The sequence below is a fragment of the Triturus cristatus genome, chromosome 6 (genome assembly GCF_964204655.1).
Source record: "Triturus cristatus chromosome 6, aTriCri1.1, whole genome shotgun sequence".
Classification (NCBI taxonomy): Eukaryota; Metazoa; Chordata; class Amphibia; order Caudata; family Salamandridae; genus Triturus; species Triturus cristatus.
The window spans coordinates 1,842,519,643-1,842,535,171 of NC_140589.1; the positions used below are offsets into that span (position 1 = coordinate 1,842,519,643).

Genomic DNA, 15,529 nt, shown 5'->3' on the forward strand with positions numbered 1-15,529 from the left:
GGACCCACGTCTGGGCATACCCTGCCAACTATGGGCGAACAAAGCTAACACAGTAATTGCTAGCTTTGCCACTGGATTCAAGCTAGCCTGGCTGATGAGAGGTCGAGGGGTCACCACTTTTATAAAGCAGGATTTATTTGTTATGTTTCATCATTAAAACTAATGGAATGGGGGAGGAGCCTAGCGCGCAACCAAGATGGCCGCGTAGGTGCGAGGCTCCCGAGGACCTCCGCGACCTCCTGCATAAATCCTGACAGAATCCTGTCCCAGATGAGGGGACTGTATTTGTGAGCCCGAGCAGAGGTGACGCCCGTTTTCCGTTTTTAAATCGGACCTCGGACACCGGCAGGAGCATCGATTGAGGTTTGCGGCCTTCTCCACGCCGGCCCCCCATATTGGAGTTGTGGGGCGATCCGGACACAAAGTGAACAACAGCGGCGGGCGAGGCTGGGTGGCTCGCGTGCCCCACACTTTCACTTTCGCTTTTGCGCCCTCCTCGCTGCCAGGCGAGGTTGGGTTGCGGGGCGGTGTGCGGTGCTGTGGCCTCGTTGGGCTGCCCTGCCGGCCCGCCGGCTGCGAACAGTCCTGAGGAGCGGTGGTCGCCCCCCCCCGGCGCCCTTGAACGGGATTGTCTGCCCCCTTTTTGAGGAGATTGGCTCGATTTGGGGATTGCGACCATGGCCACAAAACAAGATGGCGACCGGGCCAAGGTGAAGTCGACCCGTCGTGGCACGGCCCAACAATCCAATAACATGGACCGCTACACCCTCCAGAAGGGATCTCCAGAGGTGCTGCGTAGGTCCCCCACGGGCCCGACTGATGCTCCTGTTCCGCCCACGGACCTGACCCTCCGGGACGTCATGGGCGCCATCGCCGAGATGAAGGCCTCGGTGGACCAGCGCTTTGACACTCTGGCGCAGAAGATCGACTCGGTCCTCGTGGACGTGGGCCTCGTGAGAGCCGATCTGTCTAAAACGAATGACCGGGTCGATTCTTTGGCCCACTCTACCTCGGGCCTCACAACTGACGTGGCGGCCCTCCAACAGGAGGTGCGCAGGCTTGGCCAGGCGAGCGCCCTGATGAATCGTCGACTGGAGGATTCCGAGGGTCGGGCCCGGAGAAACAACGTCCGCATTATCGGGGTGCCAGAGGGACGAGAGGCGGAGGCAGCGGATCTGTTCGTGGAGGACCTGGTCCTCACCCACCTACAGCCTCGGGGGCTGAGCAAATTCTTTGCAGTGGAGCGGGCCCATAGGGTCCCCGGGGGTAGGCCTAAGATCGGCGCCCCTCCGAGGCCTCTCATCGCCCGGATCTTCAATTTTAGGGACAGAGACGCTATCCTGCAGACTTCTAGGCTCCAAGGGCCAGTCAGACTTGACAACATGGATATTAATTTCTATCCTGACTTTACCCCGGCGGTCCAAAAGCAGAGACTAAGCTTTCTGTGTGTCAAACGTCGCCTACGAGACCTGAATCTCAAATATTCGATGCTTTTTCCAGCTAAGCTGAGGGTGGAGGTAGATGGCCGCACGCACTTTTTTGATCGTCCCGAGGCGGCCGGGGACTGGCTGGACACTTTGCCCGGGGATCGGGGCCGGGGGGGCGGGGGGGGTGCGGTTGGTGGGGAGGGCCCGCCGGGTCAGGCCTAAGGGACTAATGGTAGGCCTTGCTCCGGGCTGTGTTATTGTCACCATTGTCACCATTGACTATTAGGGTAAGTTCCCCTCCTGTGGAGGTCGTGCGGGGTCTGTTGGGGGATCTCCCTCCTCCTCTGGGGGACTAGTTAGTTTTCTTTCTATGGGGCGACAGGCACACTGCACTTTGGGGGGGGCTGTTTGGGCTCATGCAGGGGTGCAGGGTGGGGGGAGTTCTGTTGGGATGGGTGGGTTGGGGTGGGGTGTGGTTCGTTTCTACCGCAAGGCAAGCCCTTTATTGTACTGGTGTTTTTGAGTTGCTCTCGGGGGGACAAATGATGGCATCTGTATGTGATGGGGGGTAGGGACCTGACTTTGTTGTCCTGGAACGTTAACGGGCTGGGGGATAGGATTAAGCGGGGTGTGGTCCTGCAATATCTGAAACGGATTTCGCCTGATGTGGTCTTTCTGCAGGAGACACACCTTATTGGTAACTCCTTTTGTGCCATGAATCGACGTGGTTATCGTTTGGTGGCCCACTCGGGCTTTACGTCAGGCTCACGAGGGGTGGGCATTATGGTCAAGACCTCGCTCCCGCTAGAAATAGATGAGGTGCGCCATGATGAGAGGGGACGCTACACTGTTTTGGTGGGGAGAATGGAGGGCAAAGTAGTCGTCTTTGTCTCAGTGTACGTCCCACCGGGGTTACAGTCCACCACCTTTGCGGACCTGGGACGCCTCCTTCTTGACCTTCCGGGGGGGCTTCTGGTGGTCGGGGGGGACTTCAACGCGGTGGTTTCTGGGACTATGGATCGTTATCCCCCTAGGGACCTCCCCCGGGCACAGGCGTGGCTGTCGGGCCTTTTGGACACACTGGGATTGGTGGACTGCTGGCGTTTAAAGCATCCCACTCAGCTGCAGTACACCTTCCATTCGGGTGCCCATGGTAGCCTTTCGCGGCTTGATCATATCCTTGTCCCTGCGGCCTATGCCGGGAGGGTGGGGGAGGTGCGCCATTTGGCGAGGGGCATTTCAGATCACTCCCCGCTCCTGTTGCACTTTGATGTCTTCCCGAGGGGGGAGGGCAGGGTAGCTCCAATCAACGCTTGGTACCTGCGCGACCCCACTATCCGCGCTGACTTGATTAAATCCTTGCAACGGTATTTCGAGGAGAATGTGGGGTCAGTCCTATCGGCTATCTCCCTGTGGGAGGCTTTCAAGACAGTGCTGAGAGGGGAGGCCCTCTCCTTCATCTCCCATGCCCGGAGGCGCGCACAGGAGGAGGTGACCCGGATGGAGGCCGAAATTACTGAATTGGAGGGTGATTTGGGGAGTGGGGTGACTGACGCTGCGCTCCACGTTCTGCACCTTAAGCAGGCGGCCTATAGGGCCCTCGTCACGGAGGCGGCCAGGGGCCTCAGCAGAGAGCAACAGGGGCGATTGTATGATGTGGGTGATAAGGCGGGCAAGTTGATTGCGTGGCTGGATAAGAAGGAGAGAGCGAGTCGTGTGGTCCCGCTGATTGAGAAGACGGATGGTGTGCGTGTCATTGAGCCGGAAGGCATTGTTTCTTGCTTCGCGGATTATTTTCGCGAGGTATATTCCCCGGTTTCTCCCTGCTCGGAGGAGGATTCCCATGCCCTGCTGCGTGACATCGCGCTCCCCTCCCTTTCTGTGGAGGACAGGGAGTTGCTGGATGCCGCCCCCACCTCGGACGAAATCGCCCTCGCCATCCGCTCGGTCGCCTCTGGCAAGGCCATGGGCCCGAACGGCATTCCCATCGAGTTATACAAGCTGCGACCGGATGTACTGGCACCCCACCTCCGCGCGATGTTCCTTGCGGCCCACTCGCGGGGCTCCCTCCCACCGGACCAGCGTCTGGCTACCATCGTGGTCATCCACAAGGAGGGGAGACCTCGAGATCGGGTCACATCCTATCGGCCTATCTCGCTCTTGAATGCGGAACCTAAAATCCTCGCCAAGGTGCTCGCCAACCGGCTGGTCGGCGTGGTGGGCGACCTGGTCCACCAAGACCAGTCCGGCTTTATCCCCCACCGCAATACGGCTCTTAATCTGCGACGCCTGCACGGCGTGCTAGCGCGTGTTCCGTTCGTGCGGGAGCCGGCCATCTTGGCGTCTTTGGACGCCACTATGGCGTTCGACACACTCGAGTGGCCGTACATCTGGGCGATGCTGGCGAAATTTGGCTTTGGGCCGGGTTTCATCAGCTGGGTCAAATTGTTGTACTCGGACCCACTTGCACAGGTGGTGGTAAATGGTCGAGTCTCGGCCCCATTCGGGCTGGGACGGGGCACGCGACAGGGTTGCCCCCTGTCGCCGCTCCTGTTCGCACTAGCCTTGGAGCCCCTGGCGGAGTGGCTGCGGTGGCACCCTTCTATCCGAGGTCTCCGTTGGACCCCTGAGTATGAGGACCGAGTGTCTCTCTATGCAGACGACCTCCTTTTGTACTTGGCCTCCCCGCGCAAATCACTGATTGTCCTGGTTGATGTTCTGCACTCTTTTGGCCGCAATTCAGGCCTTGTCATCAACTGGGCCAAATCCTGTGTCTATGTGCTTTCCGGGGAGGCTCCTGTCCACCCGCGGGGCTGTCGGATCCAGATTGCCTCGGAGGGATTTCGATACTTGGGTGTCTACATTACGCTGGACCCGGTGGCCCGCTACGAGCGAAATTTGCTTCCCCCCCTCCGGCGCTTGAAGGAGGATGTCGCGCGCTGGAGGCGCTTGCCACTCTCGCCGCTCGGCCGGGCGGCGTTGTTCAAGATGATGTCACTGCCGCGCTTCCTGTACGCTCTCCAGAACACTATGGACTTGGTCCCAGCGCGCTACTTCCGTGAAGTGGAAGGTTTACAGCGCCGCCTGTTCTGGGATGGGAGGCCGCGTATAGCCTTGGCAAAGTTGACGCTCCCGTGGTACGACGGAGGGATTGCCCTCCCGGATATTAAACGGTATTACTGGGCCTCCCAGTTAGCTGCAATTAATCAGGGCCTCTATGGGCCCGCCCTAAACCCGGCATTTGAAATGGACAAGATGCTCCTACCCGGTGGCGACTACAATCGAGCGCTCTACGCTAGTGTGCCCGATCCCCGCTTGACGGGACCCACGCGGGTCATGGTGCGAGTATGGCACGCGGCTAATGCAGCTATGGGTTGGAAGGACCGTTTGACCCGGGCGTCACCGCTGTATGCGTCTGAGAGGTTGGGCTCTCTGTGGACCTCGAAGGGCTTTGAGCAGTGGGACACTATAGGCATCAGTACAGTGGGGGATCTCTGGACGAGGGGAGGATTTAAAACATTCGAGACGTTGCAGGCGGAGTTTCAGCTGCGGGGCAGTGAATACTTTCGGTACCTGCAGGTCCGTCACGCGCTGGGCTCCGTCTTCCCAGACGTGGCCTCCATCCCGGAGTCCTCCCCCCTGGAGGATCGAGTGCTAGATGGCCATGTTCCGGACAGCACGATCTCCCTCATTTACAAGAAATTGATAAATGATCGTTTGGGCTTACTGACTGGCCTCCGCGAGGCCTGGGTTGCCGATGGGCTGGAGTTGGACGACGAGGACTGGATTTCCGCGGTGGCCTCTCCGAAGGAGGTGGCCATCCCGGCTCGCCTTCGTTTCGTCCAGCTTAAGATACTCCACCGGGTGTACATGACGGGGCCAAGGCTTCTGCGTATGGGCTATGCCGAGGACGGATTGTGTAAGCGTGGGTGTGGTGCTTCAGCGACCTTTTTGCACATTTTGTGGGAATGCCCGAGGGTGGAGCGATTCTGGCGTGGTGTGCATGAGGTCCTGCGAGCGGTTACGCATGTCGCGCTGTTGCCTGAAGCGAGGAGATGTTTGCTGAATGTGTGGGAACCGACCGATTACTCGGTTCCGCAGACGCGATGGGTGACTCTGGGCTATATGGTGGCTAAACGGGACGTTGCACAGCTGTGGGGATCCCAGAGGTCCCCGGCGGTGTCGGCCTGGAAAGAACACATGGATTGGTGCATGTTCCGAGAAAAGGTGGTGTATGTGGCGCGGGGTAAGCCTGGGGCATGGGTGAGGATATGGGGCCCCTGGAACGCCTACCGCGGGGATATCTGCGAGCCGCCGTTGTTGCCTCCCGCTTCACCAGCTCCATCCCCCTAGTTTGCTCCCTCCCTCAGTTCCGAGCACAGTATTCTCCCGGTCCCAGACCTGTTTCCCTTCCCCTCTCGGGGGTTTTCAGTGGTTGGTTTGGGGTCCCCCATTTGAGGAGCACGTGCTGCCACTTTCGATCGTGGGTTGCCTTGCGGGTGTGTGTTTATTTATGTTGTTGTGTTGTATAAAATGAAACCGTATTGTGGGCTCAGAGCCACATGGCCCGCGTTGTGGATACCTCCTGCCTTAGTGTCCATGTAAAGCTAAGTGCCTCACTGTATGTATGTCATTTGTTATCGTCACTTTAGCGGCCGGCCAGAAGGTTGTAGGCCCCTACCTGTATATATTTGAGATTGCAATAAACGGTTTCAAAAAAAAAAAAAAAAAAAAAAACGAATGGAATGAATAGTCCTAATGGAATGCATCCAGTATAATCAAATACATTGCATTGTTTATCGATAAAATAATCAAAAACAAGCATGTGTTTGAGTCTTTCGTGAAGCCACATAATGCATCCATGGGACCAATTCACTAGAGGTGCTTACACCCCACAGCCCAAGAGATCCAGCTCTGGGAGGGCTTGAAATTATTACAAGCCTCTCCCGGGGTCATGCATCCCTCTACATTCCTGTTCTTGTGGGCTGGGAGAATAACATTCTCTCTCTTCCTCGTCCATGGGGGCTGTGGGCAGGATACTGCTGCCTGACCCCTTAAACGGGCACGGGGTGGAGGTGGCATACATCGGTCCAGGCACTCTGGGTAACCTGGGAGCAGGAGGACTACTAGGTCTTTGCTGTTCTTTGTTTTTGTCCTGGGGAATAGGCTCTCCAGGACATTATTGGGCCCCCTCACCAGAAAATTAATACATTTATGTGCATCGTCCACCAGGCCCTAGCTTACCCCAAGGGTTTTATTGAAATGTCAGCAGAGCCCCACACAATCTATCTCTTACTTTATGTCAAAAGTCAAATCTTTGGAAGTGCATTTCTTGGCAGCAGCTGGACTGATTTTCACCATCTTTGGATCTTTTTGCTCCTGCTGGTGAGCGCTAGACTCCTGGTCTCTCACTGTGCACTTTGCTCGGAGCGGTATTTACTGGCTCGTTGCTCCAGCCTTCTCCTCTGCCTGGATCCTGGTACTCCTCTCCTACTGGCGAGGCATCTCGCGCAGCTCCTCCACTACCATCCAGCAGAACTCCTGCCCACACTTCCAAGCCCCAGAGCATTCTGTCCGTCTTGCAGATCACTTCCGGTGGCAGAGTCCACCTCTTTCCCCATCTGGTGCTCAGGAGGCATAAGTGGTCTAGCATCACTGACTCTGGTGAGACCCTTTGTCCTGAGGGGTCAGCTGCAAACAAAGCCCTTCGTCCATCTTTGCGTGGCTTTCTAGGACAATGCAATATGGCGCTGTGAAGTTTTCTCTGTTTAGAGCTCCTCGGAGGGTCTCTGCTCCACCCCTAGCTGACATTACTGCCAGATGGATTCCCACCTACACTTCAAAGCGGAGCCCCTTCTGTGCTGGTTCTATATGTCTTTACTTACTCCTTTCTCCAGTAAGCCTGGCTGACCCAGCCCAGGCACAGTGATTTTCCTCCCCACTCCTTCATTCCCAGGAATCTGGTTAATGGCTGATAATTGCTCTTTTTGTGTGTGTAAGCCTTTGTATACTCTGGAGGGCTGAGTAATTAACGTTGCCCATTAGGTGGGACAAAGGCCTAGAATCTGATTATGAGCTGAGCCAGATAAATAGGACAGCTCTCCATGTCCCTTAAGATGTATATGTATGTTATGAAAACCTGTACAATCATGCATGTTTTTCCCAGTTTGACACATTGGTGGAATGTCCAGGCTTAAGTGAAGCGAAACTGCACTTTAAGCCAGATTTCAATTATGTATATAATATAGTGAAAGCTCTACATATTATCCAGTAAATATTACTGAACTATCTATATATGCCCACCACTCTAGGTCAGACCTGTCCTTGCAGAGCCCCTTCTGCACCAGACTACCTGTACACAATTACACTGTACACTACGGTAGTCGCACATGCCGGTATTGTATGCATTGAAAATGACTTGCTCTGTACCTATGTAGATGCCACCCCAGTGCACTGACATCAGATCTTATTGCTCCCACGCCAACAGCACGAAACGGGAGAGCTCCCGCTATCACTTTTTAACCCCCCCCCCCCCCCCCCCCCCCCCTTGGTGTGTCTTGGGTCAGACAACGACTCAAAGGCCTGTATCGACTGTCTAGCGATGCACTCTATGGCGATTAGGGAGCGAGTTATGAATCCCCTAGCGGTGCGGCACAAGAAGGCTCTGTGTTGTTCCTGATCCTGAGGAAGATCTAAGGCCCAGTCACTGAGTAGGTCTTGCTTTCTCTCTTCTTCGAAGTCCAATTCGTCATCATTGAATTTGGGCAAGTCCAAGAAGCACAGTAAAAAGTCCATGCTTACCTAACCCTTTTCACCTCTGTCTTGTGCCTCTAGGCCCTGCTCCTGTACTCCCCCAGTGGAGCCGGATGCCAGGTCAGATCTGCTCCTCTCTGACTTCCCCAGAACCAGTGACCCCTGCCCAACTTAAGGAGTTGTATATGGCCATGCATTCCATTTTTTGGCCCCTGGCTTCCTTTGGCGCGCCTTCAGGCCCCACAGAGCAAAGGAGTGTCAGCTGGGGTACTGCCGGCATGCCTGCTCCGAACGACAGCTGGGTCCTCTGGATCCACCTCCGAAATCTCTACCAACACTGGTGACTAGGCCCACGCTAGAGTGTGGCCTCCTGATCCTGATGCCACCAGTGCCACTTGACAACGAGGACCTGTGGCGATCTACGTTCAGCCCAGTGCTGTCTGGCCCACATCAGCCGTCTGACTCGGACATGCTGCCCATGGCCTTTGACATGCCTAGTGCGGAGTTGGACTTTGGCGGGGGTGCGATTACGGCTCTTACCAGATCTTTGACCCCTCTGACGAGATGACCCATCCCTACCAAGACGACAACTCGTGCGAGGAGCTGGGAGTTGGTAGTGGACTGGATATAACTCCAGATGCTGGCCTGGTCTCTCCTCCAGGTCCAGCTACAGAGGAAAGCGTGTCCTTCACTATCGTGGTGAGGATGGCAGTGGATGTCCTTAACCTGCAGCTTCTCACCATCCAGGTTAAGACCAACATCTTAACAGATGCTTAAGCCAGGGCTTTCCTCTTCTGAGCTCCTGCTTCCCTTCAACGTTGCCCTCATGGACGCTCTCCTGGGGACTTGGGTCCAAGCCCTGCACAAGTGTTCCTGTGCACAGGATGATTGACTGTCACCACCGCCCCAATCCTGGGGATCTACTTTTCTTCACCCAGCACCCAACGCCTGAGAGCCTGGTAGAGCAGGCCTCGACCACCAAACTTCATCCCAGCTCATTCCCTACCACGAATGGAGGACATCTCTTCTTTCTCCATTAGGACATTCAGGTTCTGTTGGCCAAAGGAACAATCGAGAGGGTGCCAGTGGCAGAAGTAGGAGGTGGTTGCTATTCCCGCTACTTTGCAGTGGTGGCTAACAAACTGTGATTGGACCAGCGGCAGACTCCTGTCCCTTCCCTTTGCCCAGAACTGACGGTGATGACTGACGCTTTGCTTCTGGGTTGTGGTGGCCACTTGGGAGAGTGGAGATCAGAGGACTCTGGTCTCCAGTGTAGTCCCAGCTATGCATCAGTCTTCTCGAGCAGAAGGAGATTTACTTGCCACTGAAAGCCTTCCTCCCATCCATCAAAGGAAGGCTGGTTCAGGTGTTCATTGGCAAGTCTACCGCCATGTGGTATTGCAACAAACTTGGTGGAGTGGGGTTGTGGACTCTGTGCCAGGATGCCCTGCGACTTTGGGCAGCTGAAGTGACAGGACATCTTCCTAGTCGTGCAGCACCTAGCGGAATCTCTGAACGCCAGTGTGCACAAACAGAGCTGCTAATGCCTTGAGTAACACGAATGACGTCTACTACTGGAGGTGTATCAAGGTCCCTTCCGAGAAAGGGGTGAAACCTTGGCTCGTTCTATTCCCCGCAGCTGAGAATGCGTCATGTCAGCACTTCTGCACGTTGGAGTTTGTAAAGTGGCTCTTGCTCGGAGTCCCGTTCCGTTTAGATTGGAATTCAAGACTCCTGTGCGCCTTTGTCCAGAATTCTCAAGAAGCTCAGGGCGGACCCGGCTCAAGTCATCCTAGTGGCTGCAGGCTGTGCAAGGAGAGTTCGGTATCCTGAGCATGAGCATCTGTCCCCCAATCAGCCTGCCTCTTTGGGAGGACCTTCTGTCGCACCAGCAGGAAGGGTTCCACACCAGAACCTATGCACACCCCATGTTCATGTCTGGAGATGGAGCATTGACAGTTGAATGCCTTTGATCTGTCTCCTAAGATCTGTGATGTTATTCTGGCAGCCAGTCGTCCCTCAATAAGACTGGATACACCTGCCCTTTTGAAACATTTGTGGCTTGGTGCTCCTACATGTGGACCAACTTTCGGCATCCTTGTCAGAGATTTTGCTTTTTGTACAATTCCTAGCCCATCACGGACTTGCCATGGGCATCGTTAAATGTTACCTTTTGGGCAGATCTACTTTTCACGGTTCCTGGATCAGCCCTCCCTGTTAATGCCACCCATTGTGGCACGTTTTGTTAGAGTCTCGTAACATTTCCCCCTCCTACCTCTTTCATCATGCCCCAATGGGACCTTAATTTAGTGTAAACGTTCCTCTTGGGCTCACCATTCAAGACTCTGCATGGTTGTCTGCGCAGACTTCTGACTTCAGGCTCTTGTAGTTAACCCTCCGTACACCAGCTTTTATCCAAACTGGTCTTTCAAACACAGGCTTTTTTCGGCGGAGGTTGTCCCTTCCTGTCATATCGGCCAGAACATCATGCTGCTAAAATGTTGCGCTCCACCTCAACTAAAGAGGCTAGACCCCAAGAGCGCTCTCTTTCTACATCAATTGCACCAAAGAATATCGGGTGGATGATAAGCCCCTAATTGGGTCATTGGAGTGAAAAAGGGCAAGGTGGTGCAGAAACTGGCCGTCTATGGATTGTACTCTGTATAAAAATCTGCTACGCATTAGCTAAATATCAGCCTTCAGGGGGCTAGCATAGCCATTCCACCAGTGCTTTAGCATGCAGGGTACCTCATCTGTACTTTTCCCATGAAGCACTATTGCTTGGACGGCCAGGTCTGTTCGCCCGGGCGTTTTGCTTGCTCAGTCCGGACTTCCGGGTTTGAGCAATTTGCAGACCGACCTCCGGGGAGGTATTGCTTGGGTACCTATTTTAAGGTGGGTAATCTTCGGTTAGAAGTCTCTATCAGAAGAACAATTTACTTACCTTTGGTAATGCTTTTTCTGACCTTTCAAACCTCCGATTACTCACAAACCCTTCCATCCTCCTCTTTCTGCATAAAGTGCTCTTCACCCTAACATCCTGTTAGATTCTGCTCACTGGTCACATACCGAGTCTAACGTGGGTCTGCGTTTTTGGCACGGAATAGTCATGAAAGAAACTGATGGCCCAGTGCACATCACTTTGACACTCCAGACGCCTAGCTGATAGACACCACTTACCAGCACGTAGAGGTACTGCTCACGATTATCCAGATCCAGTCTGACATCTGGGGAATGCTCTAAGGTGGGGAGTCTACAGTTAGACAGTCTCTAACAGAAACAGCATTACTGAAGGTAAGCAACTTTTTCTTTCAAAATGGAGGCTTGGGGACGTGAAATGTTTTAAACACAGAGTTCACTGATTTAAATTGATGCAACTCAAGTTTTATTCCATGCTGTAAAAAGAGACGGCTCTTTTTATTACATTTTGTACAAGGGTCAGTTAAAAATTGGTATAGTGCCTACGCCACAAGGTTCTGAGAACAGTTGGTGCAATCAAGTAATTTGTGTCCTTTTTTTTTTTTCTCTGGCAAAAAATTCTGAGGTGCCGCTTGGGTGGAGTTTTATACATGCATGCCATTGCTACAGTCATCGACTACACATGTTTGTTTATGTCTGGTCTTGACTGTAGGATTCCTCAGTACCATTCTTGTATCCACAGGAGACGCAGCAAATCCCAGTTGGAGAGGTGCAGTTGGAGGTATCCCTTTCAAATGAACAAAAAGTTAAAGTCACAATACTCACATCTGACCAGACAGAAGAAGTGCTGGAGGTAGGTGAATAGTGTATCTGGCAGCCCTGCAATACAGGTGCCTTTCTACCATCGATGAAGCGGACCATCACAGGCGGAGTGCTGTTCTCTGAATGTAGGCTTCAGAAGCTCTTTCTTGAGGGTATTCATCCGAAGCATAGTTCGAAGGCTGGATTTTTACCAGCGATTGGGTGTATTAACGCAGTGCAGACCTAGCGCAGAGGAGCAGATGGTTGCTTTACAGAGAATGTATTTTTGCAACAGGACCACCATGAACATATCTGGAAGGGTTATTTTGTGTATCAATGGGGTGATAAGAGCACAGTCAGGGGTTTGTAACAGTGGTACACTGAAGATTGGTAATGAACACGCACACAGAACATACTTACATATTGAGGACATCATATGTAGTGTGTTTACATACTGGGAGCACTGCACATAGGGAATATTTATGTTGTTGTGTTTACTACGCTTGAGAGCCATTACATTACCGCTTCAGTGCATAGAAGCAACTACATTGACATAGTATTATATAGTGTAATAATTGGCCACTATATCCACACTACTACAAGCTCTATACATGATTTTGAATCGTAACCCTACCACTCGCTGTAACATTTACATTACCCCTTCTCTGAATTATAAGCCCAACCCTACTAGTTGAGTTATATTTAACCCTATATGTAAGCCTGCAACTTACCCTAAAACCCCTAAACTTGACCCAACCTCCAATCCTAATTCTGAGTGTAGCTCCACCTGTCCCCTAACCTTAACTGTGTCACTGGTGGACGCTTAAGTAGCGGGTGGCTCCATTTACACGCCATGAACACTGCATGTAGACCATTGTACACAGTAAAAATAATACAAGGTGTTGCACTAAGTACACTGTGGTGTGTGTAGGTTCTGGTTGAGACCATATTACAGAAATAAGGCAATCGTGTGAAGGGAGATGAAAAAAAGTAATTATGGAGAAAACAAGTAATTATGGTGGTACTAGCATAAATTACAAAACCCCTCCACCAAATGTTTATTTATTTATTTTTTTGAAAAACCTTTATTGACGTTTCAATCATTTACACGTATGGGCCTACAACCCCCCGGGGCCGGCCGCTAAGTAATCAGAACAATAAAAGCAAATGTAAACACAGGCGGCACCTCGGAGAGCAAAATCCTCAATCCAATATAGTCCGGCCAATGAGCCGCGCAGGTAGGACACCAGGAGAAAAAGGGTTTTTCATTTTATGATAAGACAAAACAGTAGGATCAGGTGCCGAACAATTTCCCAACAGCGATAAGGGGCAAGGATAAGAGACGTAAGCAATAAGCAGCAATATATTGAATCAATGGTGCAGACACAGGAAAGTCCGGATGGGGAAGAATATCAAAAACAGTTGCGCCTGCAGACCCCAATACCTAACGCCCAGCGAACACCCCGGAAACTGCGGCACACATAAAGAGGCAACGATTCACAATAAGGGAAATGTACCGCGCTGATCCCAGAAAAAGGAAAACAAGAAGAAACAAAGAAGAAAAAGGAGGCCATGGAAAAAGAGATAAAGACTAAAGAGTCCCCTCCCCCAACCCCCCACCCTGCACCTCTGCGAATGAGTATGGCCCCACCCCCCAGCAGTGTGCCTGTCGCCCTGGAACTAGACCCGAAATATAGAAGAAACAGGGAAAAAGGAGTAAGAAAGAACCCCACCAGACGGGGGGGCGGAGAGAGTATAATAAACTGGAGGAGGGCCTTCAAAACATACCCCCGGCTTCTCCCTCCCGCACGGTGAAGTCTCCCCACAGCAAACAATAAGCAGCACCAAGTCGATCATATCAAAAAGGGGGGGGGGAATGGGGAACATTATGCATCAACTATGCGAATAACCATGAGAGCACGCAACCATGAGTCCGCCCGTCTACTAGGTGACCACCCCCGAAGGATCAGCCTCAGCCTTGACCACTCTTTGCGATTCTGCCCATGCCTGCCCCTCGACCCAGCACCATGTCCGATGTTCCAAGGTACAGGAGTGTCCAAAAACAACCGGGAAGCGACGCACACAGGTGGGGTGGAAGTCTCTGAGTACCAGCACAGACCGCATCATGGGGGGGCGTCTTTTCCAGTGCTGCCCCAGGATCTGCACTGCACACAAGGTCCAGACAGGCTGAATCAGCCAGAGGAGACACACGTTGCTGGAATTGTCCCTGGGTCGCCGGAGACCGTGCACGGGACAAGACCACCATCTTCCACTCAGGTCCAATACCTCCGGAACAGATCAAGCCCACAGTTAGCCGACCACACGGTAGCATACTGTCCGGAGTGCCCTGCTGTGCACTAATCGCAGGGGGGGCCGCAACATCTTCCTCCTGTGTGCAGTGTGGGAAGCCACTGTGTACCTGTGGACCAGCATGCCGCCACTGTCCCAACGCCGATGCCACCCCATCTAGCTTCCTCCCCAGGACCCCGGCGCCATGAGCCAAGGAGAAATGAAGGGCACCAAGGGCCTCCAGGAGGTCACCGTACCCCAGAGCAGCTCTCTCCGATCGCTCTGCCACACTCCCAAAAGTCACACACCCCCAATCCTGCTGCGACCCAGTGGACAGGATGGTAGGCTGCATAGCAACAAAATGGCCGCTGGGAAGGCCCGACTCGTATTGGGGCCAGGACCCCGGGACAAGCGCCTCGAGGTCCACGTCGCTGAAGACAGGGATCCTGGGGCAGGAACAAATTCAGCCGTTGCGCGGTCACGGGCAACAGTCGTCTCCGCCACGGACCAGCTCCCGCGAAAAGCCGGGAGCAGCCCGCAAGGATCAGGGCGAGCTAGGGACGGCGTCCGGGCAGCTCACCGTCAAAGGCAGGGGCAAACACCACAGAATCCGAGAATTGCTCCCCCGGGCGTGTCCTCGGTCCGCAACGCTCAGCAGGGGGAGCGACTACAGCAGAATGCAGGTCGAGGGCAGCACCACTCCGGCGGACCGACTCCACCCAATCACCACAGGCCGCTGTTGTTAAACTGCCACCCGGCCAAGGCGTCCACTCGAGGTCCCGGCTCCGGGGCCGCAAAGTTCAACCGCTGATTTCTCTGGCGGTACGGCAGCCAGAAACCTCGGAGTCACACGATCGGTTGCCACTTTCGTTTACAAACACGATCTCATAGCGCAGAATAAGGATCTCATGCAGGATATCCGTGCGGGATGCGGAGGTTCACGGAGCCGGGAATCTACGCTGCCGTCTCCACCAAATGTTTAGAGGGCTTTTTAAGTTATAGTTTTTATTGTATCAAACACATTTACTTCTTTTATGCCCTTTCTTCCTAGTTTGAAATATAATGCCCAATTATTTTTCGCTATTTCATTCCTGTGCTTTCAGTGCGAGCTTGAAAAGAGGCCATGCATTGACATCACTTCAGATTTCTACTCAACTCAGTGTGTTCTGCCTCTGCGGAGAGCTGATGTGTGTTCAGGAGACCTGCAATCGAGGCTTATGGGTCACGGATGAGTAGATTATAATGTTGGCTTCTTTTCTTTGTCCATCCAGCGATGTGTTTTGATGTTGCGGTTTGAGTGATTGGCACGTTCAAAACTGTTCAATGCAAGCGGGAACATG

At 53.4% G+C, this 15,529-nt stretch overlaps 1 protein-coding gene across 2 annotated transcripts in view; it reads left to right on the forward strand.

The window, feature by feature from the left end:
• SNX17 (sorting nexin 17) overlaps window positions 1–15,529 on the forward strand; it is a 199,095-nt gene that overhangs the window by 126,448 nt on the left and 57,118 nt on the right. For both annotated transcript variants that reach the window (XM_085613293.1, XM_085613294.1), the window contains exon 5: window positions 11,842–11,952. In XM_085613293.1, coding sequence (XP_085469419.1) covers window positions 11,842–11,952 — 111 coding nt within the window. The remainder of the gene's footprint in view (window positions 1–11,841; window positions 11,953–15,529) is intronic.